The sequence below is a fragment of the Triturus cristatus genome, chromosome 4_1, assembly GCF_964204655.1.
Source record: "Triturus cristatus chromosome 4_1, aTriCri1.1, whole genome shotgun sequence".
Lineage (NCBI taxonomy): Eukaryota > Metazoa > Chordata > Amphibia > Caudata > Salamandridae > Triturus > Triturus cristatus.
In genome coordinates, this window is record NC_140585.1 from 332,943,384 (window position 1) to 332,969,332 (window position 25,949).

The following is a 25,949-nucleotide window of genomic DNA, read 5'->3' on the forward strand; positions in this document are numbered from 1 at the left end:
GACGAGATAGTCTTGTCATGGAGCGCGGTTGCGCTGTGCCCATGACGAGACTATCTCGTCATGAACCCCGCCCGCTAATGAAACGCCCGGCACAGAGCGTGGAAAGGGCGGGGCACAGAGGGGGTTAATGTACAACACCGAGCACATGTGTGCATCACTGCCCACAACACTGCACTTCGAAACCAATAAGTACATTCCACACCTCTTTCTCTCTTTCATGCTTTCAAATGCACATCCCACACACTCTGCTCTTGGCAAGGCTGTTTTACTCCATGACAGCTCCCACTGAAAGACAGCAAGATTAGGTCTGGCTTGTTCAGCCACAGGATGTCGGCTTGTACCGTCCGGTGATCACTCCAGGATTGGGGATGGGGAGGGGAGGGGTCCCACCCATATGGGGCTCACATACACGGGCAGAGGCATTAGGCACACCAACACGTCGCAGTATGATGACCTGGAAAAGAAACAAGCATCACTCTTCTTGCAAAGAACATTTTTCAAAAAGCGCATGTTTTCCTGTCCCTGTTTTGAGTTTGAAGCCACAATATTATCATTCCTGTCTGCACGGTTCTCTGCTGGCTCTGGGGAATTATCTTAGAATTCTACCCACGCTATAGCCTCTGAATTCTTATTATTAGGATGAAACTCTCTTTTTCCCTGCACAGTAAGAAGGGCTGGGGCAGTCTCCTTCCTGACTATTTTTCCACTCACGGTTGAATATGTGCTTCCTTTATGAATTGGCAGAAGCCCAAGGCAATCCATCTGTTCTGTCTGCTCTGGTAATTTTTGTTTCTTCAACGCGTCCCTCACCTTCTGTGACTCTGTCTGGTTTGTGCATACTGACACATACGAATCACACTTCTGAGTAAATCTAGGGGGATATAGATACCTTCATTCTCTGCCCACCTGTTTGTGTGGTCTTTCTCTCCTAGGTGCTCGTATTTAGTCATGTACACCAAATCTGAATCGTGTGTCACCATCTCTGTCTCCAAGATTTTAGCCTTTTCATCGCAAAGGAATTAAATGTTCTGTCATACACAGTAGCTGCACTTTGCAGTACAATCTGCAACTTCACTGGGGAATCCTGGGTCTCAAACACCACCCCTGGACTTTCTGTTGGGACCTGCACAAACTTTTCATGCAAAACTGCAGTCTCTGTCTGTATATGCCACTTTATTACAGTTGCTTCCTCCCATTGGCAAATCATATTGTGTCTAATTGTTATCTGCCCAATGTCTTTCAATGGGCAAAAGCATTTGTATTTGTCTAGCATTTAAGAAATTTTCAGTCCACAACTTTAAAACCATACTTTTCTTTCCCTGTTCTTCACAGTAACTATAAATAGCACACTGCTCTTGAACTGGCTAACAAGATACACTGTCTCCTTTCTGAATTGACCATATTTTTAAAACATTCTACACAGTCAGCTGTGCAGATTCAAAAACACATTGCTGCATTTCTTTTTTCAAAATAGTGTTTTTCCATGTAGTGCAAGATTCATCATTCACTGACATGTTTGATTTATACCTGCAACCAGCGATTGCCAAGTCTAAAAAACTGGTCTGTTTAATTTCCTGCACATCCACATTTTCGCGGTTCAAATTCATTTCTGGCTGAGGAACGTCCTCAAAACAATTAATTAAGACCTTCCGTGAGGCCGGCAGATTAACTGGCTTCACATTTTTCACATATGAATCATCCTGACTATCGGAATAGGTGGTCAAAACAAACGGCATCGGAGCCTGGTACATGTTTAACTCTTTTTTCAAATACTTGTTTTCAAACTGAACGTCAGCTAACTCTCGTCTCAGCTCACTACATTCTTTTTCTAAATGTTCAAATTTTTTATACATGCTAAACAAGGCATTCAAAATGGCACCACTGTTTGTGTCTGAAATACCACGTTGTTTTCCCTCTTCACATAACTCAGTTGGCATCTGGGACTCTGAAAACATAGGCATTTTAGAGAGCATTTTCCCCTTTTAATTTTCTTTTCCAATCCTGTTCGTGACGTCAAGATGTTTTGATTGCGCCTATCAGATAATACAGAATCTTCCACACAGTAGCCCAAAACTCGGTGCAGTCAAAACACTTTAACATAGCACCTTTAGAAAGGGGTTTTATTTTACAAAATGCAAGGACTCTCTCTTTAGAATAAGGCTTCGGGTTTTTTTTTTACACAATGCTCTCAAAAGCTTTCCCACATGTCAAATGCAAAAGATTCAAATATGCAAAGAGATATATATATATGTTTATATGCGAGCAATATTAACCTAAATGCATAAATAATACTGATTAATAAACAAGCAGCAAATAATATGAGATAAGACTCAAGCAAATATACTGGACGTCCTGCAAGAGATCAGAAAGCTATATATACATCAAATGAGTACTTTGGAGGTGCACCTTGACTCACTCACACATCACAAAGAAAGCACTCTCACTCACACATCAAATGATCACAGCCACTGGCTCACATCACAATGGCAATAATCAAAACTCAATACATCATCTGGTGCAAAACACCGCATCTCAGACTGGGGAAGTAAACAGCCGTGATTGAGAACCTCAGCAACCAGGGTCCACGCTCTGAGATAGACGCATCCGTACTCGCTCGGATTCTAAACTCCCGGTTTCCAAGTCCACAACCCTCAGCTTTAAACACACTAGAAGTTTCAAGAAAGACCTCCCCCTGGGCCGGAGGAATCTTACCAGAACTGGCCAGGTTCCAAGCAAGCATTCCCACAGCAGGAAGGAGCTCTCACGTCCCCTTCTTCAAATCTCACATGTTCCCGCCTTTATCTTGACGAAGCTCACAGCTCACAAAGCCTTGCAGAATACATAAACAATACTTCACCAAAACAGAAAGACCTTGAATGTGAATAACATTGCCTTGGAGATAAGCCGGGCTGCTCATGCCAAGCTACCAGAGGGTGAGCAGGGGTTATCTAAAAGTGCGTCCCTCCTTTCCCTGACTAGAAGCAAGGGTCCCTATTTGGACTAAGGTACCTACGTCAGCCAACTAGAGACCCCCAGTTCTAACATTGGTGGTCAGCGGTTGGGATTTGAACTTGTATTTGCAATTGACTCACAGTGATTGGTGTACATCATTAGTTTTAGCGCAGACCACAACGCAACCACATATTGTGTCTTTGATTTTTGGTTCTATTTTTGAGCGACCTTTAAGCCACACATCATGTCTCAAAGGAGTCAAGTAGCCAGTGAGGTTGCAGAATTGGAATTCGACATTGAGGCATTGCTTGCCTACAAAGTTGAACAATTGAGGCAATTCTGCAGAGCTTTGGGATGTCCCATGAAATGTAGCGCCCAGAAGGAGGAGCTGCAAATGGGCTTGAGGGCCTGGTGGGAAGCCAACAGGTGATGCTGAGGTGGATGAGGATGACCCAGGGAATGGATTTAGTCCACAGGATTTGCCAATGGGAGGACCAGCCTCAGGGGCTGGTAGTAACCATTCAGGGAGGAGCTTATCCCCTGAGGAGCTGGAGGAAAACCAAAGGGTCAGAGAGCATGAGTTGGAGGTTTTAAAACTTAAGGCTCAAGCAGAGGAGAAAAAGCTGTTCATTGAAAGTGAAAAGCGAGCAGAGGAGAGCCAAAATGCTCTCGCCTTGGAAGAAAAAGATTCTCTTAGCTCATGAGTTGAGCATGAGGGAGCTGGACATTAAGGTTAAACAGGTGGAGTCCAGTTCAAATGGTGGCAGCGCACAGCCAGTGCCAGAGGGTAAGGTGTACATTCCCAAAGACTTAGTGCGAGATTACCAAAGGGGTGATGATATTTATACGTGGTTCCCGGCATATGAGATCGCACTGAGGATTAATGAGGTGCCTGAGAAGCATTGGGGGGCGGGCCCGTGGAAACACTTTGAGGCTTCTGGGAGGGATGTTTTACCACCTTAGAGAGAGCGGGAATCCTGACCTATGCCAACATGAAGGAGGCTTTATGCCTCAGGTATGGGCTCACTCCTGAACAGCACAGGCAGAAGTTCAGGAACATTTCAAGAAACTGGAATCCAGTACTTGGGTGGAGTGTGTGAATGCGTACATGCGTGCACTGGATGGTTGTATGACGGGCAGCAAGGTAACTGATTTTAAGGGCTTATGCAATTTAATTAGTTGGGAGCACTTGAGTTGTCTGTGTGTCCCAGAGCTGAGCCAGCATCTTTTAGACAGTAATCTGACTGATTCCGGTAAGCTTGCTGAGGAGGCAGACCGCTGGACCAGCACAGTCCACAAGGGGATTGAGGGTACCACTGCCAAAAGCGTACAGGGTCCCCAGCAGAAGGTGGGGAAGGACAAGGGTAACCACAAGGAGTTCTCTAAAGGGCCCCAAAGTAGTTCCCAGGTGAAGGAGTCCCAGTCCCCCAAGGCTAAGAGGTCCTGGCCCCCTGAGGGCAAGCAGAATCACAGAGGACCTCCTACTTGTTATTTATGTAAAGAGGTGGGTCTCATTGCCCCTAAATGCCCCAAGAAACCACCTGCACCCACTGGTGCTCCAACACCGGGTTTAGTGAATGTAGCGTTGAGAGAGGAATTGAGTCCTTGGGATGGGGAGGAGAAAGCAGTTATGACCCTTGTCTCATTAGGAGATTGAGAGATGGTCCAGGAAACCTTTCCGCCTGAGAACACTAAGAAGTACAGGCAGTGGGTGACCATCAATGGAAGGAGGGTGGAGGCTCTGATAGACACAGGAGCCAGTGTGACATCTGTCAGGTGTCAGTGGGTGTCTGAGGAGTAGGTAATTCCCAAAGTACTTCACCCTGTAGTTGCAGCAGAAAACTCTGTGCACCTCTGCAAGGTGGCGCTAGTTCCCCTTGAGTGGGGGGGTCTCAGGTTCCTTGAAGGTCATTGTAAGTCCGTCCATGCCTGTAGACTGTCTGCTGGGGAATGACCTGGAGAGTTCCCCCTGAAAGGAGGTGGAGCGCCAGGTGCATTTGGAGATGTTGGGTCTGCCTGAGTGGGCTTGTGTGACTACTCAGTCTATGGCAGCCAGTAAGAGTGTTCAAGAGGGCCTGGAGCCTGAAACAGCGGCCCAGGTGTCTGCCTTAAAGAGAGGAGGCAGGGGGCATGGGAAACCGGCCCTCAAAGTTCCCATGGCCCCGGATAAGGCAAACCTTGAGGGGGATGCCCTGGAGCCTACGGGGGAGCAAGTAGCTGAACTGGGGGACATACCTGAGCTGACCCAATGGCAGCAGGAAGGAGGGCCCTCCAGGGAGGAAATCTGTGAGGAGCAGAAAACGTGCCATTCTCTTGTAGGTTTGCGGCAACAGGCGATCAGGTCATTGTAAGTCCATCCATGTCTGCTGGGGAATGACCTGGAGAGTTCCCCCTGAAAGGAGGTGGAGCGCCAGGTGCATTTGGAGATGTTGGGTCTGCCTGAGTGGGCTTGTGTGACTACTCAGTCTATGGCAGCCAGTAAGGGTGTTCAAGAGGGCCTGGAGCCTGAAACAGCGGCCCAGGTGTCTGCCTTAAAGAGAGGAGGCAGGGGGCATGGGAAACCGGCCCTCAAAGTTCCCACGGCCCCGGATAAGGCAAACCTTGAGGGGGATGCCCTGGAGCATACGGGGGAGCAAGTAGCTAAACTGGGGGACCTACCTGAGCTGACCCAATGGCAGCAGGAAGCAGGGCCCTCCAGGGAGGAAATCTGTGAGGAGCAGAAAAAGTGCCCTTCTCTTGTAGGTTTGCGGCAACAGGCGATCAGTCCGGGTCACATTTGATTTACTGGGAGAATGATCTCCTATATAGCGAGCCTAAGGTTGCTGAGCCTGGGTCAGCCCATGTGCTGGTGGTACCCCGGCGCTTCAGAACCTTCCTACTGGGGTTGGCTCATGATGTACCTTTAGCATGACATTTGGGGCAGGACAAGACCTTTGAGAGGCTTGTCACCCACTTCTACTGGCCTCAAATGCGCAAGAGTTCTGATACTCATCGCAGGACCTGTCAGACTTGCCAGGCAAGTCGTAAGAGTGGGAGGGAGCGCAAGGCTCATCTCCAACCTTTTCCTGTAGTCAGCACCCCCTTTGAGAGGGAGGGAACTGACATCGTGGGGCCTCTGGACCCCAAGACAGCCATGGGCAACAGGTTAATCCTGGTCTTGGTGGGCTATGCCAACCGGTACCCGGAAGACATCCCTCGCCAGACGGTGACAGCCCCCGTGGTGGGCCGTGCACTGATGGGGATTTTCTCCCGCGTGGGGTTCCCCAGAGAGGTGGTGTCAGACCGTGGTACTAATTTCATATCTAGGTATATGAAATCTCTGTGGAAGGAGTGCGGTGTAACCTATAAGTTCACCACGCCTTACCACCCCCAAGGGAACGGACTGGTTGAGAGATTTAACCGGACCCTAAAGGGCATGATAATGGGTCTTGAGGAACCAATAAGGGGTAAGTGGGACGTCCTCTTACCTTGCCTATTGTTTGCTTACAGAGAGGTGCCACAGAAGGTCTTATGGTTCAGTCCCTTTGAGCTCCTGAATGGTCACCCTGTAAGAGGACCCTTGAGTTTGGTGAAGGAGGGCTGGGAGAAGGCTCTTAGTAAACCCCCCCCCCAGGATGTATATTGCTACATGCTGGCCTTCAGCAACCAAACTAGGCATTTCAGTCAACTCGCTCAGGCAAATCTAGAAGCCAGCCAGGAAGAAATGAAACAGTGGTACGACCAGACTGCCACTCTGGTCAAGTTTCAACCTGGGCAAAAAGTGTAGGTGATGGCACCAGTGGAGCCCTGCGCGCTCCAGGATAAGTGGATTGGGCCTTATGAAGTGGTGGAGCGCAGGAGCGAAGTGACCTACCTGGCTGACTTACACTCTCCTAGGATCCCTTAGAGAGTCCTCCATGTACACCGCCTCAAACCCCACTTTGAGAGGTCTGATGTGACCATGCTCTTGCCTACAGATCATGGGGCGGAAGAGGAGAGTGAAACTCTTCCTGACCTCCTGTCAGTCAGGGTAAAGGATGGGTCAGTGAATGGGGTGAACCTCTCGCCTACCCTTGACCCCAGAACAGCAGAGGGACTGTCGCAAGGTGCTGGGTCAATTTGCCTCCCTGTTCTCTCTGACCCCAGGAGTCACCCATTGGTGCGTTCATGATGTGGACACTGGAGGCAGCCTACCTGTAAAATTAAAATTTTACAGAGTAGCTGATAAGGTCAGGGCCAGCATCAAGGAGGAGGTTTCCAAGATGATGGCGCTAGGGGTAATTGAGCCATCCAGCAGCCCCTAGGCTAGCCCAGTGGTACTTGAGGCAAAAGCTGCTGCAATCCCAGAACTCCAGTTCTGTGTGGATTATCGTGGGCTCAATGCGGTCACCAAGACTGACGCTCACCCCATTACCAGAGCTGAGCTCATGGATCGGCTGGGAGCTGCCCGGTACCTCAGTACATTTGACTTGACGTCTGGGTACTGGCAGATTGCCTTGACCGAGAGGGCCAAAGAGAGGTTAGCGTTCTCAACACCAGAGGGGCACTACCAATTCAGGGGTATGCCCTTTGGGTTGAAGAACGCCCCTGCCACCTTCCAGAGACTGGTTAACCAGGTGCTGTATGGGTTGGAGGAATTCAGCGCCGCCTACCTGGATGACATTGCTGTGTTGACCTCCAGTTAGGAGGAACATATGCAAAACACCTCTGTGAAGTGTTGAAGGCCCTGCAGAGGGCAGGCCTCACTATCAAGGCAGGTTAAGTGCCAGATAGGGCAGGGTTCTGTGGTGTACCAGGTAGGGAGCAGCCAGGTGTCGCCCCTACAGGCAAAAATGTATACCATTCTGGCTTGGGAAACCCCAAAACCCAGACGGAGGTGAGAGCCTTTTAAGGACTCACAGGGTATTACAGACGGTTTGTGAAGGTGTATGGCACCATTGTTGCCCCCTTGACAGAACTGACTTCAAAGAAACAGCCAAGACGGTAATCTGGACTGATGACTGCCAGACCGCTTTTGATGCCCTGAAAATTGCCATGTGCACGGCGCCTGTGCTCAAGGCGCCTGATTTCTCCAAAGAACTTGTGGTGCAGACAGATGCTTCAGAGCATGGAGTGGGAGCAGTACCCTCACAATTGAACAACGAGGGCTTGGACCAACCTGTAGCTTTCATTAGCAGGAGGCTAATTCTCAGGGAACAGAGGTGGAGTGCAATTGAAAGGTAAGCTTTTGCTGTGGTCTGGGCGCTGAAGAAGCTGAGGCCCTACTTGTTTGGGACTCACTTCCTGGTTCAGACAGACCACAGGCCCCTCAGATGGTTGATGCAGATAAGGGGTGAGAACCCAAAACTGCTGAGGTCTGTCCAGATTTTTCCGCCTTAGTGATGAGAACTCCCATGAGGGTGGGTAGTTCTCCCCACTTTTCAACTGGATGGAACACGTGTTAGACCTGGCATTTCTTGGCGTGGTTACCCCTGACTTTTTGCCTCTATCTCCTCTATTTTTGTTGCTGTGATGGATTTCGTTTTGCTGGCTTAGATGCTTTGGGCACTTTGCCACTGCTGATCAGTGTAAAAGTGCAAGTGCTCCCTGTATAAAGTGTTATGGTAATTGGTTGTCCATAATTGGTATGTTTGTCTTACTAGTAAAGTCCCTAGTAAAGTGCACTATGTGTGCCAGGGCTGGTAATGCAAATGCTACTAGTGGGCCTGCAGCACTAATTGTGCCACCCACATACGTAGCCCTAAAAAGAGATCTCAGGCCTGCCACTGCAGTGCCTGCACGCAGTTTGTTAACTGCCTTGTTGTCCTGACAAGTGCCAGGCCTTCCCTTGTTTATGCACATCAGACACCCCTATAGTAGGCCCAAGGTACCCCCCTGGGCAGGGTGCAGTGTATGTGAAAGGTAGGACATGTACTGAGGTGTGTACCATGTCCTGACAGTAAAATACTGCCAATTTCGTTTTTCACTGTTGCAAGGCCAACTTGCCCATAGGACAGAAAGAGGAATGTTGTGTACCATGTAGATATGCTAAACTCCATCCCTCCATCTTATGCCGATGGGAAGATCCATCAGCATAAGTTGGAGAGATGGAGTTTAGTGTGCCTGAACTCAAAATTTAATAACACATCTTTTTGTGAAGATGGTTTTTAAATTGTGTGTTTAGAAACCACGCTTTTAGAAGTGGCTGGTTTCTTGTCCTAACCATCCTGCGTGCCTCTGCCTGGTTGTGTATTGACTGTCTGGGTTTGGATGCGACAGGGTCTGGAGAGGGGTCCTGATACCAGGGAGGAGTAGGTGAGACAGCAACAGGCTGGCCTGCATTTGGTGTGGTGGGAAGGGTAGCCCCCTGGATGTGAAGAGGGCTGTGCTGCTGCCACAAAAGAATGGCTCCACCTCCGGCGGAGTGTCTGAGGCCCAGACCCTCACTATAAAAGGAAGAAGGTGTCCACTGGCAGGACGACACCCAGAACTGGTTTGGACCGGGCTCAGAGCCCCCTGAACACAAAGACTTCGAAGGCATTTAGGGGTATAAATGTGAAAGCTGAAACCCCTAAACTCAAGACTGAAAAAGGATTGAAACTACTTTGTGATCAAGAGGAACCTCTGCCAAAGAAGACAGCTGAAGAGACTGAAGAGAATGACTGGCCTTGCTGTGTGTTCTGGGGCTGGCCTGCAGTTTGCTGATTTGACTAAGGAGAGGACACGGGACTTGGCTGTGTGCCTCTACATGAAAGGACTTTGCTGTGTGCTGTGTCCTGAAGTAACTTGTCTCCAAGGGCCCGAGGAGAGCTGGTCCCCTGTTGTGGAAACTCAGGAACACCAAAGTTTCCAACCGTGTTTCAGCGACGCTTGGTGCGGGTGCTTTTGCATGCCTGAGACTGCTGTGTGGTCTGTGGTGCTGTTTACGAGATGCCCTGTGACCGCATTGCCCCTGCAGCGTGAAACATCATCCACGCTGCTGCATTGCTGTTTCTGGCCCGAGCCGTCATCGTAACTGAGGCTGTGAGTAAGGATCACCGCCGCTGGCCAGAGCTGCAACATGCTAAAAGATTTCTTGAAGCTAAGGAAGCTGCAAGGTGAAAGGAATCGTGATCATTGTTCGCCAAGAGGAATCTGCCCAAGATCGTCAACAAAGGAGAAGGCAGCGCCGTAACCCGTCCGGCTACAGCGTTGCCTAGCAACGGAGCTGCAACGTCATCGGGACCGCCCAACAGGACGTCCGACGAGCGGGGGGAGAGAGAGAGCGAGGCAGTGCACCCCCAGGTAAGGTTTGGACTCCGGTCGGGAGCCGCAAGCGTGTGTGGGCTGGGGAGGCGTGCAGGAGGAGTACAGGAGTGCTCCGATCTCTCTCCCGCTGCATCGCGTTAGACGCGCGGAGTCCCCGAGTTGCCCATACCTGCCCAGCAGTACCGCGACCACCCCTTTAAGTTTACGACCGTTGTCTCTGTTGTTGGGGCCCAGGGGTGCCCAAGCTCACCGCGCAGATTGACTTATAGCCTTATTCCTTGCATTACTAACTGCCTTATTTTTGCATTTGGAACTGTCTTATTCTTGCATTAAGGATTGTCTTATTTCTACATTACGAACTGCATAGCATTGCATTAGATAATCGTCAACTGCTGATTAATACCGCAAGAACTTACAAGTGATTGTTGGCCTAATAACCGGCAAAGTGAAATATTACGAATACGCATAAGTTGGATTTCTATCGTTTGGTCTCATCGTATTTCTTTTGATAAAGATACCGCTATTTTTATAAAATCAGTGTGGTGTTCCTTTGTGGTGTTATCACTGTGTTACTGGGAGTGTGCTTGCAAATAGTTTACACATTGCCTTGGAGATGAGCCTGGCTGCTCTTGCCAAGCTACCGGAGGGTGAGCAGTGGTTATCTAAGAGTGTGTCCCTCCTTTCCCTGACTAGAAGCATGGGTCCCTATTTGGACTAAGGTACCTACCTCAGCCACCTAGAGACCCTCAGTTCTAACAGTAGCATGCACGGGTCTTCTACAGACTCATGGCAGGTGGTCGAACAAAGAACAATCGTAACATATAAACATGCTGGAACTATGGGCAGTACATCTAGCCCTCAAGGCGTTCTACCTATCGATACAATTAAAGTCGATATTAGTACAAACGGACAACACGACCACCATGTACTGTCTAAACAAGCAAGGGGGGGACTCACTCTCGCGCTCTGCCCCTGGAGGCTCAGGCAATCTGGCATTGGCTCCTGGCCAGACAGCTCTCTATCACAGCAGTTCATATGCCAGGGGAATAGAATTCATAGGCGGATTCTCTGAGTCGTCACTTCAAAGATCAGCAAGACTAGGTATTAAACGACGAAGTGGTGGCAGACATTTTTCTACAATGGGCTCATCCAACCGTTGACCTTTTTGCAGTCGAGTTACACAAAAAAGGCCACGCCTTCGAGTCAAGGTTTTACAGACCAGGATCGATAGGGAATGCCCTTTTGATCGACTGGTCTAGAACCTTTGTTTATGCTTTCCTGCCTCTTCCTCTCATCCCGAAGATAATAGCAAAACTCACACGCTCCAGGATGAAAATTATTCTAATTGCACCAGACTAGCCACGGCAGTGGTGGTACCCAGACCTGCTACACCTCTCGTAGTGTCCACACAGGAGGCTTCCGTGAAGACCGGACCTTCTGTCCAAAATGAATGGGAGGATTCATCATCCCAACCTTCCGTCACTGAACTTGGCAGCGTGGCTCCTGAGGTCCTCAGTACGGCCACCTAAATCTCCCTCAGGGCTGTATGAACATTTTGAGGGAATCCTAACGGCCTTCCACGAGACATTCATATTATTTTAAATGGAAAAGATTTTATTTGTGGTGTATATGTAATGGTTTTCAACCTACTAAGGGTCAAGAGGAGGTCATTTTACCTTATCTCCTACATTTGGCAAAATCAGGTCTAAAGTTTAATTTCATTACCATGCACTTGGCTGCCATTACAACCTACAGTAAGGCTCCAAATCAACCTTCTTTCTTCCAGCTCCAAGGGGTTAAGGATTTCCTTCTGGGTTTAAAGAAAGTGTTCCCCCCTGTCAGGCCTCCTTCCCCCCCTTGGGAGTTGAACTGGGTTCTTTCCAAACTGATGGGCGCCCCTTTTAAATCTATTCATAAGGCGACCCTTCAGCATCTCAAATTGAAAGCTGCCTTTTTGGTGGCGATTACTTCAGCTCGTATAGTAAGCAAAATTCAGGTGCTCTGTTCCAAAGAACCGTGCACGGTTTTCCATCACAACAGAGTGGTTTTAAGGACCCACCCCTTCTTCCTTCCGAAGGTGGTGTCGGCTAGCTAGCACAGATTCAACCCTAATTCGGAACTAATTAAATCGGAATGCATTCTAAATGTACCCTCAAACTTCCACATAGATGTTTCTAGTAAAGGAGGGGCTGAGTCAATAAATCAAGTTATCAAAATATGGGGGGAAATAGAGGTTAAAGACTAGGTTCACCCTCCAAAGGTACATACATCATAAACAACCTGAGTTATCAGGTAAAAGAACCTAGCTTGTAGAAATGAGGTGTCAAAAATCTATTAAGTTCTGAGATTCACCAGAAAAAGAAAGAAAAGGATTATTTCTTTCTTGAGTCCCCTCACTCACCAGGGTTTCCCCACGGTGACATGCTTCATCATTGGGGTCCTCTCAGTCCTCTACGGGCTGAGGCGTGCTGCAACTTGCGAATTACGTAGGAGCACTAAAAATACAAATTATGTGTAGTGCAAAAAAAATGTAGTGGAGTGGGGTGTAGGGAATATTTAAAATAATTAGCTAGTGGGCCAAATAATTTTATTCTTGCTCCTAGCTAATAGGATTAAGAACGGGGTAATATGCTAAAGGCCCTAGCTATAATGAGATAGGTGTACCTAGCATATAGTCAACTAGTTTCGAGCTTCCCCCAGCTCTTCCTTAGGACTACACCGGGACCAGCCCAGTGTAAAAACCACTCCTAGTCGACCTAATTAAGGTGCAAAAGTGAGACGCTGAGACTAATAGGCATGCGCTTGAAATAATACATACGTAAATAAACGTCAGGTAATATCTGTAGGGTACATAAAACACAATATTAAAGGAACAAAAGATCATTGGCGTTATTATTAATTCAATAGTGATGACACTACACACATAAGTGTTGGTAAAGTCTCCGCTCTTTTGTGCCGCTATGTGGTTCAAAGGAAGACGTTAAATGAAGAGAGAACAATCTCCATGCAAGCGCTGTGCTGAGAAGTGAATTAAAATGCAAAACCTCATGCATCTGACACAGGACATAACATAAAACACACACAAAACTTGACTACTGCGAGACATTACATACATTTTACGAAGCAACAATGTGCCCCATGGTCACGGAGGGGGTGTGGAGATCTCGTACACCTAGAAAATGATAAATTGGGTAGTTAATGGCGAAGGGGCGCCGTGTCTCTGGCAGACCCTTAGTAAAAAACGGGGGAAAAAAAGGAATTAATATCCGGAGTCAAAAGGGGCCGGATTGATCTTCCCAAACCTCCTCACTTACTTGTACGTGGACACCCACACTCTTGTCAACCTGTTGGAGCCAAACCTCTCGGACCGCATACTGGAGTGTCCCGAGCAAGGGGCCGGTTATCAGTGAGTGTTTCCGCGTAGAGAAAGAGGAAGGACTCTCAGTTAGGAGGTCCTTTCCGATGTGGCCATCTTGGATTGGGAGCGCATGGTGTTAGTGATCCGGAGATCGAGTGGCCAGATTTCACAGTGAAGGGATAAAATACTAGGGAAAAATAAAAATAAAAATAAAAATAAGGAAATACTAATTAAATTGTGAACCATAATACGCCTAATTGGGTGTACGATGCAAAGGCTCGCATAACGTAGTGTGGACGGTGCGGCCATGATGGATAAGGCCACATCGGGGATATTATGTGTTGATGAAAAACAGGTGGAATATACACCTAAAACATATTTTTATCATTATCACGAAAAATTTGTCATAGTGTATTAAACTATGCTGGTTGAAGCCAAAAAACATGATTAGTCACGACACATTGGTAATAGTGTATGAACCTATGCCGGTTAAAGCCAAATAGGTGGGAGATATCAGGAAAAACAGGGGAGGGGGAGGGGGGGTAGTTCCAAAAGGACCGAGGGCATATGACCCATATGTTCAAAGATATTAATTAAAAGACAAATGGCCCGATGAGACTCAGTTAGGATAATTACAGACAAAAAAGACAAAAAACAACAACCAGCCGGCTGTATGCTGAGACAGGATCATAGGGCAGAATTTGTTAGGCGATGGCCGGTTTATCTACCTTTATTTTACACAAATTGTCCCCAAGGTATATCATCATTCAGTCCTTTGGTGTCCGATCGTAATTTGAACACCCACCGTTGTTCTTTCTCATGCAGTTTTCTTTCAATGTTAGGGTGATTCTTTACATGTTCAAGGATGACCCAGTTAAGGTCGTTTGGTGTGTGTTGTTTTTCTAAAAAATGAGTAGTCATTTTTGTGTTGTTGCGTTTACACCTAAAATTGCTGCGGTGTTCGACTATTCTTATGTTTGCTTTCCTTGTGGTCATCCCCACATAATAGAGATTGCAAATGCAGGTGATGAGATATACTACGCCTGTCGTATTACAATTGGTAAAGGATCGAAGATCCCATGTCATACCATTGTTGTAGGTTACTTTTTTGGTAGCTGTAGTTAAATGACAGACACTGCAGTTGCTACAAGGGTAATGGCCCTCAGGTAATGGATGGAGCAGACGTAAGGGGCTGTTATTCTAGTAGAGTTGGGAGGGGTGTGTACCAAATAATTCCTCAAATTCTTAGCTTTCTTATGACTGAACATTGGTTTTTGTAAATTCAGACCTCCACTATTCAAGATTCGCCAATGTTTTTTTATTATTTTTGTGACTTGGTCTGATGCGATATTGAAAGTGGTGATACAGATTTGTCTTCTGTGGTCTTTATTAGTGTCCTCGAGTTTGTGTTCAAGTAGTGCTTCTCTGTTGTTGTTAGAAGCTCTTTTTTGTGCTTTGGACACTAAATGTTGTGGATATTGTCGTCGCAGTAGTTTTTTAGATAGATGATTTACTTGGATGTTGTAATCTTGTCTCGTGGTGCAATTGCGTCTCAGGCGCAAAAATTGCCCAAAAGGGAGGTTGTCTTTCAAACTTCTGGGGTGGAAACTGTCATACACTAGTACACAGTTTCTTGCCGTGGGCTTGAAATGAGTAGTGGTAAATCAAGAAACCTTTGTGTGCCATTATGTTGAGGTCAAGAAAAACCAGATTGGACCTACTCATAGTGAAGGTGAATTTCAGAAAAGGATCTTGTTGATTAAGCCAAAACAGGAAAGCCTCTGCCTCTGCTTCGCTACCTTCCCAAATCAAAAACACATCATCTATGTATCTTTTCCATAGTTTGATATGGTCGGTATGTGGATTATTTTGGTGGAGGATCTTTTGTTTCTCCAGGTGGTGTACATAGAGCCCTGCTACGCTCGGCGCAAAGGTGCTTCCCATGCTGGTACCGTGCTTTTGTTGGTACAGATAGTCATTGAATTGGAAGAAATTCTCGGTCAGAGCTAGACGGCAACATTCAAGAACCACGTGTCTGGGTGTGTGGTATCCCCAGTCGTTCTGAAAAAGTACTTCTTCCAGAATGTCCAGAGTTTCCTTGTGTGGTAAACTGGTGTAGAGACTCTCTACATCCAAACAGATCAATATATTGGTTGTGGGGTTGAATTCAAGATTCTGGAGTAAACAGAGGACTGCTTTTGTGTCCTGTAGATACGTCTCAGTGGCTTGTACCAAGGGTCGTAGGAATGCGTCTGCAAACTTAGACAAAGGTTCAAGAATTGAACCTATCCCTGATACTATTGGTCTACCTGGTGGGGTCACCATCGATTTATGTATTTTAGGGATTGTGTAAAAATAAGGGATTATGGGTTTTTTGTTCTCCATAAAATCCGCTTCTTTTCTGCTTATCCAATCATTTGCCAAAGATTCTTCAACCAGGCTCGCGATCTCTATGCGTAAGCGTTCTGTGGGGTCATTCCGTATTTTCAAATAATTTCTTTCATCCGCCAGCAGGCGTAGGAATTCTCTTTGATAATCTTGTGTATTTTGTAGAACTATCGCTCCACCTTTATCTGCTGGTTTGATCGTGAGGTTTGTTTCATTTGATAATTGGTGGATGGCCTCTTGTTCTATTTTGCTGGTGTTATGAAATACCCGTATTGTTCTCGGGTCTATTTCTGTGACTTCTTTAAGTACTGCTTTCTCAAAAGCTAGTAGTTCAATGGGAAGGTTGTTTGATGGAGGAGTGAAGTTAGATTTTTTATGGAGTCCAGTATCCGTGACTGTGTTAGTATTTGGTTCCTTATCTGTGAAAAAAAATTCCAATTTTATCCTGTGAATAAACTCTTTCAATTCGCAAACCAGCCTGAATTTATCCAAATTGGCTGTTGGGACAAAACCTAATCCTTTTTCTAACACTGCTTTTTGGATAGGTGTGAGAGTGAGATTGGACAGGTTAACTACTAGGCTTGGTTGCTGCTCGTTGATGGCATGTTCGGTGGGCCCATGCTCCGTGTGTGGCTCCTCGCGGGTTCCAGGGGCTGAGCCCATTGGACCTGTTGGCCTCGTCAGTTTCTTCCTCTTGAAGGAGTTTTACCTCTCCCTAAAAATGGCTGATTCTGTTGTTCTTGGTTCTGTGGTTCATCCCAATATGGGTAAGGTTGTGGTGGGTATGATTGATGGAAGGGAGGTGGTCCATAGAAAAACTGCGGTGGTGGAATGTTGTGATATGGAGACCAGCCAAATCTTGGTCCACCCCTGTTTCTTAGACGTCCTCCTCTTGCTCGTCTGTTCTTGTTAGTATAGTTGTAATTTTTACTTGAATCAGAGAAATCTGAACCAGTGTCAGAGCCATCGCTATCCGTATTGTAGCCTGGATTACGGTTTGTCGGGATATAATCATCACTGGTGTAGGGATATACCTTCTCTTGTGAAAAGTTCTTTTGGTCTTTTTGTAGTTTTACATATTTTGTATCTTTCAAGCCAATCTCAAATTCAGTCATAGTTTTGTTGAGTTCTTCAAGTTGTTTTTTTAACTCAGCGGTGCTCTGATAGGATTTAAGCGAATCTCTAGGTCATGAATGCCAATTTTCATTTCTTCTGATAGGCGTGCTGCGGTTTTTATAATTAGCACTAGCCAGTCTCTGGTACAATGCCAGGATATTAATGACCAATCCTTTTTGAAAAGTTTATCATGTTGAAAGATGAAAGGTTCATTTTTGACTATCAAGCCTCGTGGGGCAATATTAGCTCTTAAATACTCCGTCATCATGATTCCGTGTACCAACGTTTGTATTTGGTCACGTTTTAGTTCCGTCAACTCATCCCAGCATTGACTGGCTTCATTAGTGTCCCTGGTACTGGTCCCAGCCAGGGGAAGCATAGATGCTATGATTCTATCTACCTCATCTTGCGAGTAGGTAAGACCTGTCACTTCAGTCATGTTTGTGAGGGATACCTTATGAGGTATGTAGGGTAAAATGTCAGACAGAGGTTTATTAGCAAAAGGTTTCCCACAGCTGCACGCTGTAAATAATAGTTATCTAAATATGGGGGGAATGTATAAGCTGCGACCGGATGTACTGGCACCCCACCTCCGCGCGATGTTCCTGGCGGCCCACTCGCGGGGCTCCCTCCCGCCGGACCAGCGTCTGGCTACAATTGTGGTGATCCACAAGGAGGGGAGACCCCGAGACCGGGTTACATCCTATCGGCCTATCTCGCTCTTGAACGCGGAGCCCAAAATCCTCGCCAAGGTGCTCGCCAACCGGCTGGTCGGCGTGGTGGGCGATCTGGTCCACCAAGACCAGTCCGGCTTTATTCCCCATCGCAACACGGCCCTTAATCTGCGGCGCTTGCACGGGGTGCTCGCGCGTGTTCCGTTTGTGCGGGAGCCGGCCATCTTGGCATCCTTAGACGCCACCATGGCGTTTGATACGCTCGAATGGCCATACATTTGGGCGATGCTGGCGAAATTTGGATTTGGGCCGGGGTTCATCAGCTGGGTCAAATTGTTGTATTCGGGCCCATTGGCGCAGGTGGTAGTGAATGGACGAGTCTCAGCCCCATTCGCGCTGGGACGGGGCACGCAACAGGGTTGCCCCTTGTCGCCGCTCCTGTTTGCAATGGCCTTGGAACCCCTGGCGGAGTGGCTGCGGTGGCACCCTTCCATCCGTGGTCTCCGTTGGACCCCCGAGTATGAGGACCGCGTGTCCCTCTATGCTGACGATATCCTTTTGTACCTAGCCTCCCCGCGCAAATCACTGATTGTCCTGGTTGATGTCCTGCGCTCCTTTGGCCGTAATTCAGGCCTCGTCATCAACTGGGCTAAATCATGTGTCTATGTGCTTTCCGGGGAGGCTCCCGTTCTCCCGCGGGGCTGTCCGATCCAGATTGCCTCGCAGGGATTTCGGTACCTGGGTGTCTATATCACGCTGGACCCGGAGGCCCGCTACGAGCGGAACTTGCTTCCCCCCCTCCAGCGCTTGAAGGAAGACGTCGTGCGCTGGCGGCGTCTGCCGCTTTCGCCGCTCGGCCGGGCGGCATTGTTTAAGATGATGTCGTTGCCGCGCTTCCTGTACGCTCTCCAGAATACTATGGACTTAGTCCCGGCGCGTTACTTCCGCGAGGTGGAGAGTCTACAGCGCCGCCTTTTCTGGGACGGGAGGCCGCGTATAGCCCTGGCGAAGTTGACGCTCCCGTGGTACGACGGGGGGATTGCCCTCCCGGACATTAAGCGGTATTACTGGGCCTCCCAGCTAGCTGCAATTAATCACGGCCTCTATGGGCCCGCTTTAAACCCGGCATTTGAAATGGACAAGATGCTCCTGCCCGGTGGCGATTACAATCGAGCGCTCTACTCTGGCGCGCCCGATCCCCGCTTGACGGGCCCCACGCGTGTCATGGTGCGAGTGTGGCACGCGGCCAATGCAGCTATGGGGTGGAAGGACCGTTTGACCCGGGCGTCACCGTTGTATGCGCCGCAGCGGTTGGGTTCCCTGTGGACCTCGAAGGGCTTCGAGAAATGGGACACGATAGGCATCAGTAAAGTGGGGGATCTCTGGACGAGGGGGGGATTCAAAACATTCGAGACGCTGCAGACGGAGTTTCAACTGCAGGGCAGTGAATACTTTCGGTACTTGCAGGTCCGTCACGCACTGGGCTCCGTCTTCCCAGACGTCGCCTCCATCCCGGAGTCCTCCCCCCTGGAGGATAGAGTGCTAGACGGCCACGTTCCGGACAGCACGATCTCCCTCATTTACAAGAAATTGATCAATGACCGCTCGGGCTTGCTGACTGGCCTCCGCGAGGCTTGGGTTGCCGATGGGCTGGAGTTGGACGACGAGGACTGGATTTCCGCGGTGGCCTCTCCGAAGGAGGTGGCCATACCGGCTCGCCTTCGCTTCGTCCAGCTTAAGATACTCCACCGGGTTTACATGACGGGGCCAAGGCTTCTGCGTATGGGCTATACCGAGGATGGGTTGTGTAAGCGTGGGTGTGGTGCTTTGGCGACCTTTTTGCATATTCTGTGGGAATGCCCGAAGGTGGAGCGATTCTGGCGTGGTGTGCATGAGGTCCTGCGAGTGGTTACGCATGTCGCGCTGTTGCCTGAAGCGAGGAGATGCTTGCTGAATGTGTGGGAACCAAATGATTACTCGGTTCCGCAGACGCGATGGGTGACTCTGGGATATATGGTAGCTAAGCGTGACATCGCTCAGCTGTGGGGAGCCCAGAGGCCCCCGGCGGTGTCAGCCTGGACAGAACACATGGACTGGTGCATGTTCCGAGAAAAGGTGGTGTATGTGGCGAGGGGTAAGCCTGGGGCGTGGGTGAAAGTATGGGGCCCCTGGAACGCCTACCGCGGGGGTATTTGCGAGCCACCATTGCTGCCTGCTGTCTCACCAGCTCCGTCCCCCTAGTTGACCCCCTCCCCCAGCCCCGGGCACAGGGTTCCCCCAGTCCTTGATCTGCTCCCCTTCCCCTCTTTAGATTCCTGTGGATGGTTGGGGTCCCCGATTTGAGGTGCACGTGCTGTTACTTTTGACTGCGGGTTGCCTTGCGGGTGTAGTTTTTTTGTGTTGTTGTGTTCGTATAAACCGAAACCGTATTGTGGGCTCAGAGTCATGTGGCCCACGTCCTTGATACCTCCTGATTTACTTCTCTGCTACGCCAAGTGCCTTTTTTGTATGTATGTCACATGCTCGCGTCATTCTAGCGGCCGGCCGGAAGGTTGTAGGCCCATACTTGTATATACTTGAAATTGCAATAAACGGTTTAAAAAAAAAAAAAAAAAAAATATGGGGGGAAATAGAGGTTAAAGACTAGGTTCACCCTCCAAAGGTACATACATCATAAACAACCTGAGTTATCAGGTAAAAGAACCTAGCTTGTAGAAATGAGGTGTCAGAAATCTATTAAGTTCTGAGATTCACCAGAAAAAGAAAGAAAAGGATTATTTCTTTCTTGAGTCCCCTCACTCACCAGGGTTTCCCCACGGTGACATGCTCCATCATTGGGGTCCTCTCAGTCCTCTACGGGCTGAGGCGTGCTGCAATTTGCGAATTACGTAGGAGCACTAAAAATACAAATTATGTGTAGTGCAGAAAAAGTGGAGTGGAGTGGGGTGTAGTGAATATTTAAAATAATTAGCTAGTGGGCCAAATAATTTTATTCTTGCTCCTAGCTAATAGGATTAAAAACGGGGTAATATGCTAAAGGCCTTAGCTATAATGAGATAGGTGACCCTAGCATATAGTCAACTAGTTTCGAGCTTCCCCCAGCTCTTCCTCAGGACTACACCGGGACCAGCCCAGTGTAAAAACCACTCCTAGTCGACCTAATTAAGGTGCAAAAGTGAGACGCTGCGACTAATAGGCATGCGTTTGAAATAATACATACGTAAATAAACGTCAGGTAATATCTGTATGGTACATAAAACACAATATTAAAGGAACAAAAGATCATTGGCGTTATTATTAATTCAATAGTGATGACACTATTAGCTAGGAGCAAGAATAAAATTATTTGACCCACTAGCTAATTATTTTAAATATTCACTACACTACACCCCACTCCACTACACTTTTTCTGCACTACACATAATTTGTATTTTTAGTGCTCCTACGTAATTCGCAAGTTGCAGCACGCCTCAGCCCGTAGAGGACCCCAATGATGAAGCATGTCACCGTGGGGAAACCCTGGTGAGTGAGGGGACTCAAGAAAGAAATAATCAGTTTCTTTCTTTTTCTGGTGAATCTCAGAACTTAATAGATTTCTGACACCTCATTTCTACAAGCTAGGTTCTTTTACCTGATAACTCAGGTTGTTTATGATGTCAATAAATCAAGTTCCAGGTGACTTGAGATTATTCTAATGAAGAACTTAATCATTTAGGGTGGAAAGGTGAAGTTGCATTTTGTGCAAACGTTTACAAAAAGCACATTCTACACAATGCAGACTCTCACTCTGGAAATTGTTGGGGATGCATGCACCCATGTTTATTCTCTAAAGGAGAAAGACATCCTATGGTAGCTCTAAGCTTATAACTCTTTAATGAACCTAGCTGAATGAAATGTAACATATAGATAATTAATTGGCGTCATGAAACCTAGGTGTAAATGTTTATTTCAAACATGTATATTTTGGATGTTATATCTGATAAACATACAATCTACTCGGTCAGCTCCAGTACGTTAAATATTTCCTACCTACAGCACAAGGTTGGAAGATCTTAGATGCAGTTGGAGAAGTAAAAATTTGGCAATGTAAAGCGTAAGTGATATGAAAGAGGGCAGAAACCAGATTCCAGACTAATAGAAGTGTGACAAACCAAAACAGTTACTGATCAGTGAAGAATTGCAGCATGGAACTTCTACTGTCTTACCTTTTAAAGTCTTTTGGAGGTAAGATATTGCCCCTGCTGTCTCGCGGGGGATCCCGGCACTGGCTCCTTAGTTTAAGCCTCTCCGACTCCCTTAGATCCTTGCTTGTCCTTGATATCACTTGCTCTTTCCGCTTCTCATCCACAAACAGGACCCTAGAGGCGAGGAACTTCAGGAAGGTGTTCTCTGTCATTCGTGAGGGCGGTGGGATAGGATTGGAGGGGGAGCCTGCCATGGACTTCCTTCTGGCCTTAGGGAGATGCTTGTCTAACATGTTGTCTGATGCCACCTTCCGCCATGGATCACTGTCATAGGGTTTATCAGGCTGCGCCGGAAACAGCGGGGGCAGCCTGCTAACGTCTAGCCAGGCTTGGTACCCCCAGGCAGGTTGACAGTTGGTACTGATTGGGGTGCCCCGAACTCTCTGATGCACCTCAATTTTGGCACTGGTGCATGGTGCTTTCAGCACAGCCAGACGGTGGAGAGCTCTGGGGGAAAACCCGGTTTTTGTTGGCTCTCTGTCCTCAAACAGAAATTCTCTCTCTTTTATGGATGCTCTGGTGGAAAAGGTCACAGCCATCGCTTGCCTATCAAAAGAAAAAGGGCAAGCTGTTTTAATTAAATTAATTATTCAATTTTATAAACTACCAATGCAGTGCTTAATTTGAGCTGGTGGTTTCCGGTGCTCGGCACCGGCACTTAATTGTCGGCACAGTCATTTAATTGTCATCACTGGAACTTATGACAGGTGCCATATGGTGGCTCTGTAGAGATGAGCAGATCAGCAATTATTTATTAATTCAGTATGCATTAAAAACAACTAATACCTGCCGCCCAAGTTATTTTTATAGCTTTTTGGAACCTGGACAAGTCGAAATTGTCACACTTGTAGCAGTGTGCTTGTTAGTAGTTGTTTGGGTACAGTCATTGGCAACGCTGGCAGTGGCAATGGCTGGGTCAAGCTGCAGAGGCCTCCTAACTAGAGCCCTGGCACTTATTTCTTTACAAATGAAGCACTGTACCAATGCACAAAAATAATTCATGACAAAACATATTTAACATTACTCCTATATGAGGACAGTTATCTTCTTAACGACAAACGTTCCACAATAATATTTCAAACTGGATTATAGAATTTGCACCTAAAAATGATTTGCTGTCATGTCTTATGCTGCCTCACCATGGACTTGATCATCTTTGCCGTACTAACTGAAATACCCGTCTAACCATCTCGCTCACTCTTATGCTTCCAGACACTAATTCACAATCCGCTCACTCTGATGCTTACAGACACTCATTCACAATCGCTCTTGTGAGGATGGCTGAGCTAATTTAACCATCACACTGGAACTACGACATCTTTAAGAGATCACTTACGATGGGGGCGTGGTCTCGCTTTCAATGGAGTGAGCCGCGCACTTTCGGAGCTCAGGGCGGGCGCTGGCAAAATTCGCGTTTAAAGCCTTTAAAGCCTACACACACCGGCAGCGGGGCCTTACCTGGGGACAACGGCTTCCAGCACGGGTCCGGGCCGCTTCCTGGGGGCCTGGCGATCTCCTGGACCAGCAGACAGCGGGGTGTGCAGCGACGGAGGGCGAGGGCATCGGCCTTGGTGAGCACGGCTGCCATTTTCCGACGCTGGAATCTGCACGCCCCCGACAGAGTGAAACTGGAACTCCTGTGAGTGCGGCACGGCGATCATCGGTGGTGCTGCCCCGGAGCCTCTGGAGGTGGTGAGAGGGCTGCGCTAGGCATTGCTGTCCCTTTGCTGCTGTTCCGGGTGGCACCCTGCTGAGAGACTGGATGAGACGCTGGGCGGGAGAGCGCCCGCCATTTTTCATCACCTGCACCGACGCGCTCCAGTGTAACTGATATCACGGAGCAGAGACCTTGCCTGGAACCGGTTGTCAGCAGCGAGGTCAAGACACCGGTAGGACATTGAGGGCTGGGGAGCGCTGGCCCGGACAGTTGGGGGAGTGCCTGCTCCTGGGGTCACTGGACTGGTTGATGTTGTGGGCCCCTGTACATCGGGCCTATGCCGGGTTGCTCTGAGTTGGGGGCCCCTTCAGCTGCAATGCTCGGACCCCGGCGAGGCATCTGGGCCTTTTTACATGCCCCCTGTTGGCGGAGCTGCGCTGCATCGGACTAAGCCTGCTCGCCCTTAACTGCCCTCTGCCATCTCTCCACCCTGGTGTTGGGTGGTTCTGGGCGTCCGTCTGCTTCCCTTTGAAGAGACCCTCCTGTGATCTGTTGGCCCTGGAACTATTATCGCAGACGAGTCTTGAGGCAGCAGGAGGTGTGTGGCGGGGTGCTGGGCCCTGGTGAGCTGTTTTCTGGCTGGGGCGGCCATCCTTGCTTTGCCTTTGGCTGCATCGGGACAGCAGGAGCGGCGCTCCTGCACTGTGACTAAGTGAGAGAGGTGCTGGTTGCCTTGGAGCCTTGAGGGGTGACTGTTGGCTAGAAACCCCTGCAGTCAGCCGATAAACGACATTAGGTTATCTTTCGCGTCGCTGCTTGTGGGGCGCCATCCTCTTGGCTGCCACTGGGCCCTCGGGGGTCCGCTTCGGAGACCCCACAGGTGACTTCACGAAAACATCCTACTGGCAGCGCTGCGGTCAGGTGGGGGACGCCTGGAGTGAGCCCGGACCTGTGGACCTGCAGATGTCGACAAGTGCTGTCACTGAGGAGAGAGACCGAGTCTGCCACCCCCTTCAGGCCTCGCTTGACTTATGCTGACCAGTCGCCGGCGGAGTCGACCCGAAATATAGCCAGGTATGCGGGTGGGGGGGGCATTGAAGCCACTGCTGGGGGGTCTCCTTTGAACTTTGCGCCTCCTGGGACGCCGCTTGCCTGTGATCCTCGTGGGACGTAGTATTTTTCCCGGCTGTGGCGCCCCCTGCCCTGCTACCCTGCCCCGCCAGCGTGGTTGCATGACCCGGACTGCTGCGCCTCTGGGCACCTCAGCGCTGTACCTCTGGCTGCCTGTGAGTGAGTCTGTGGCCCTTTCTGCACTAGTCTGCCTTCTCTGCACCCCCCTCGAGCGACAAGGCCGGAACAACAGGTGGAGCCGGGGGCGGAGGGTCAGTCGAGTTGGAGGTCCCTCTGGGGAGACTGTTGGTTGCCTGGAGGCCCTGAGTTGCTCGGAGGGCTGGAGATTTGTGTTGCCCTTCCTCTGGCTACAGGGCGCTTAAGCATTCTCGCTCTATTATCACGGCACCGGCCTTCACAGGCCCCCTGGAGTGCAGTACCCCACACCTGAGCCCTGGACTTCCGGTCTGACTGCTGTGGCTTTCCCAACGTCCTTGGGGCCTACAACCAGGGAATCTGGGCGCAGCTGCGAGTGGGTGGCCCGTGGCGGGGCAGCCACCTTTCCGGTGCATTACTGGACTAACTATCAGTGCTCTCGGAACATGACTCGCTCCAAGCCAGGGAAGGAACCCCAGGCGACCCCCAAAGACGCTACAGTTATGGACCTGTGGAGCAAACCAGGCTCGGCCCCGACGGTTCCTGCGTCATCGGGGGCTGGAAACCCATCCGAGACGGTCACGCAGTCTTTCATGGCTCTGTTTATGCAAGAGCTCAAATCAGAAATCGGGTCTCTACGTACGGAAGTACAAGCGTGTGTCAAGGAGCTTCGGAGAGACGTGGGGGAACTGGGAGGGCGAGTAGACGACCTGGAGAAGACCCTAGACGCTCGCACAGAAGACCAGGAGCATCTATGGCAGCGGCTCGCAACATTGGAAGAACAGCATGTTGAACTGCAGATCAAACAGGAGGATTTGGAAAATAGGGGGCGCCGGAACAACATACGCATACGAGGTGTTCCAATTGGGGCGGAAGGTGCGGACATAATGTTGTTCGTGGCTGACCTGCTCCATGACATCAGAGGAGATGATGACGCCTCGCCGCCAACCCTGGACCGTGCACATCGGGTTTCGGGACCGCCTGGAAGGCCTGGACTCATCCCTGATATTTTGACCCGGGTCCACTTTTTCGTTGAAAAAGAAGCCATTCTCAAGGCGGCCAGAGACAGGCCTGAGATATTGTGCAGA

At 48.9% G+C, this 25,949-nt stretch overlaps 1 protein-coding gene across 1 annotated transcript in view; it reads right to left on the reverse strand.

Moving 5' to 3' along the window:
• Nucleotides 1–25,949, reverse strand: part of TEX52 (testis expressed 52) — a 176,715-nt gene that overhangs the window by 6,986 nt on the left and 143,780 nt on the right. Inside the window, exon 2 of the mRNA XM_085650543.1 lies at nt 21,900–22,484. Within this exon, the coding sequence (XP_085506669.1) occupies nt 21,900–22,477 (578 nt within the window). The 5' untranslated portion in view covers nt 22,478–22,484. The remainder of the gene's footprint in view (nt 1–21,899; nt 22,485–25,949) is intronic.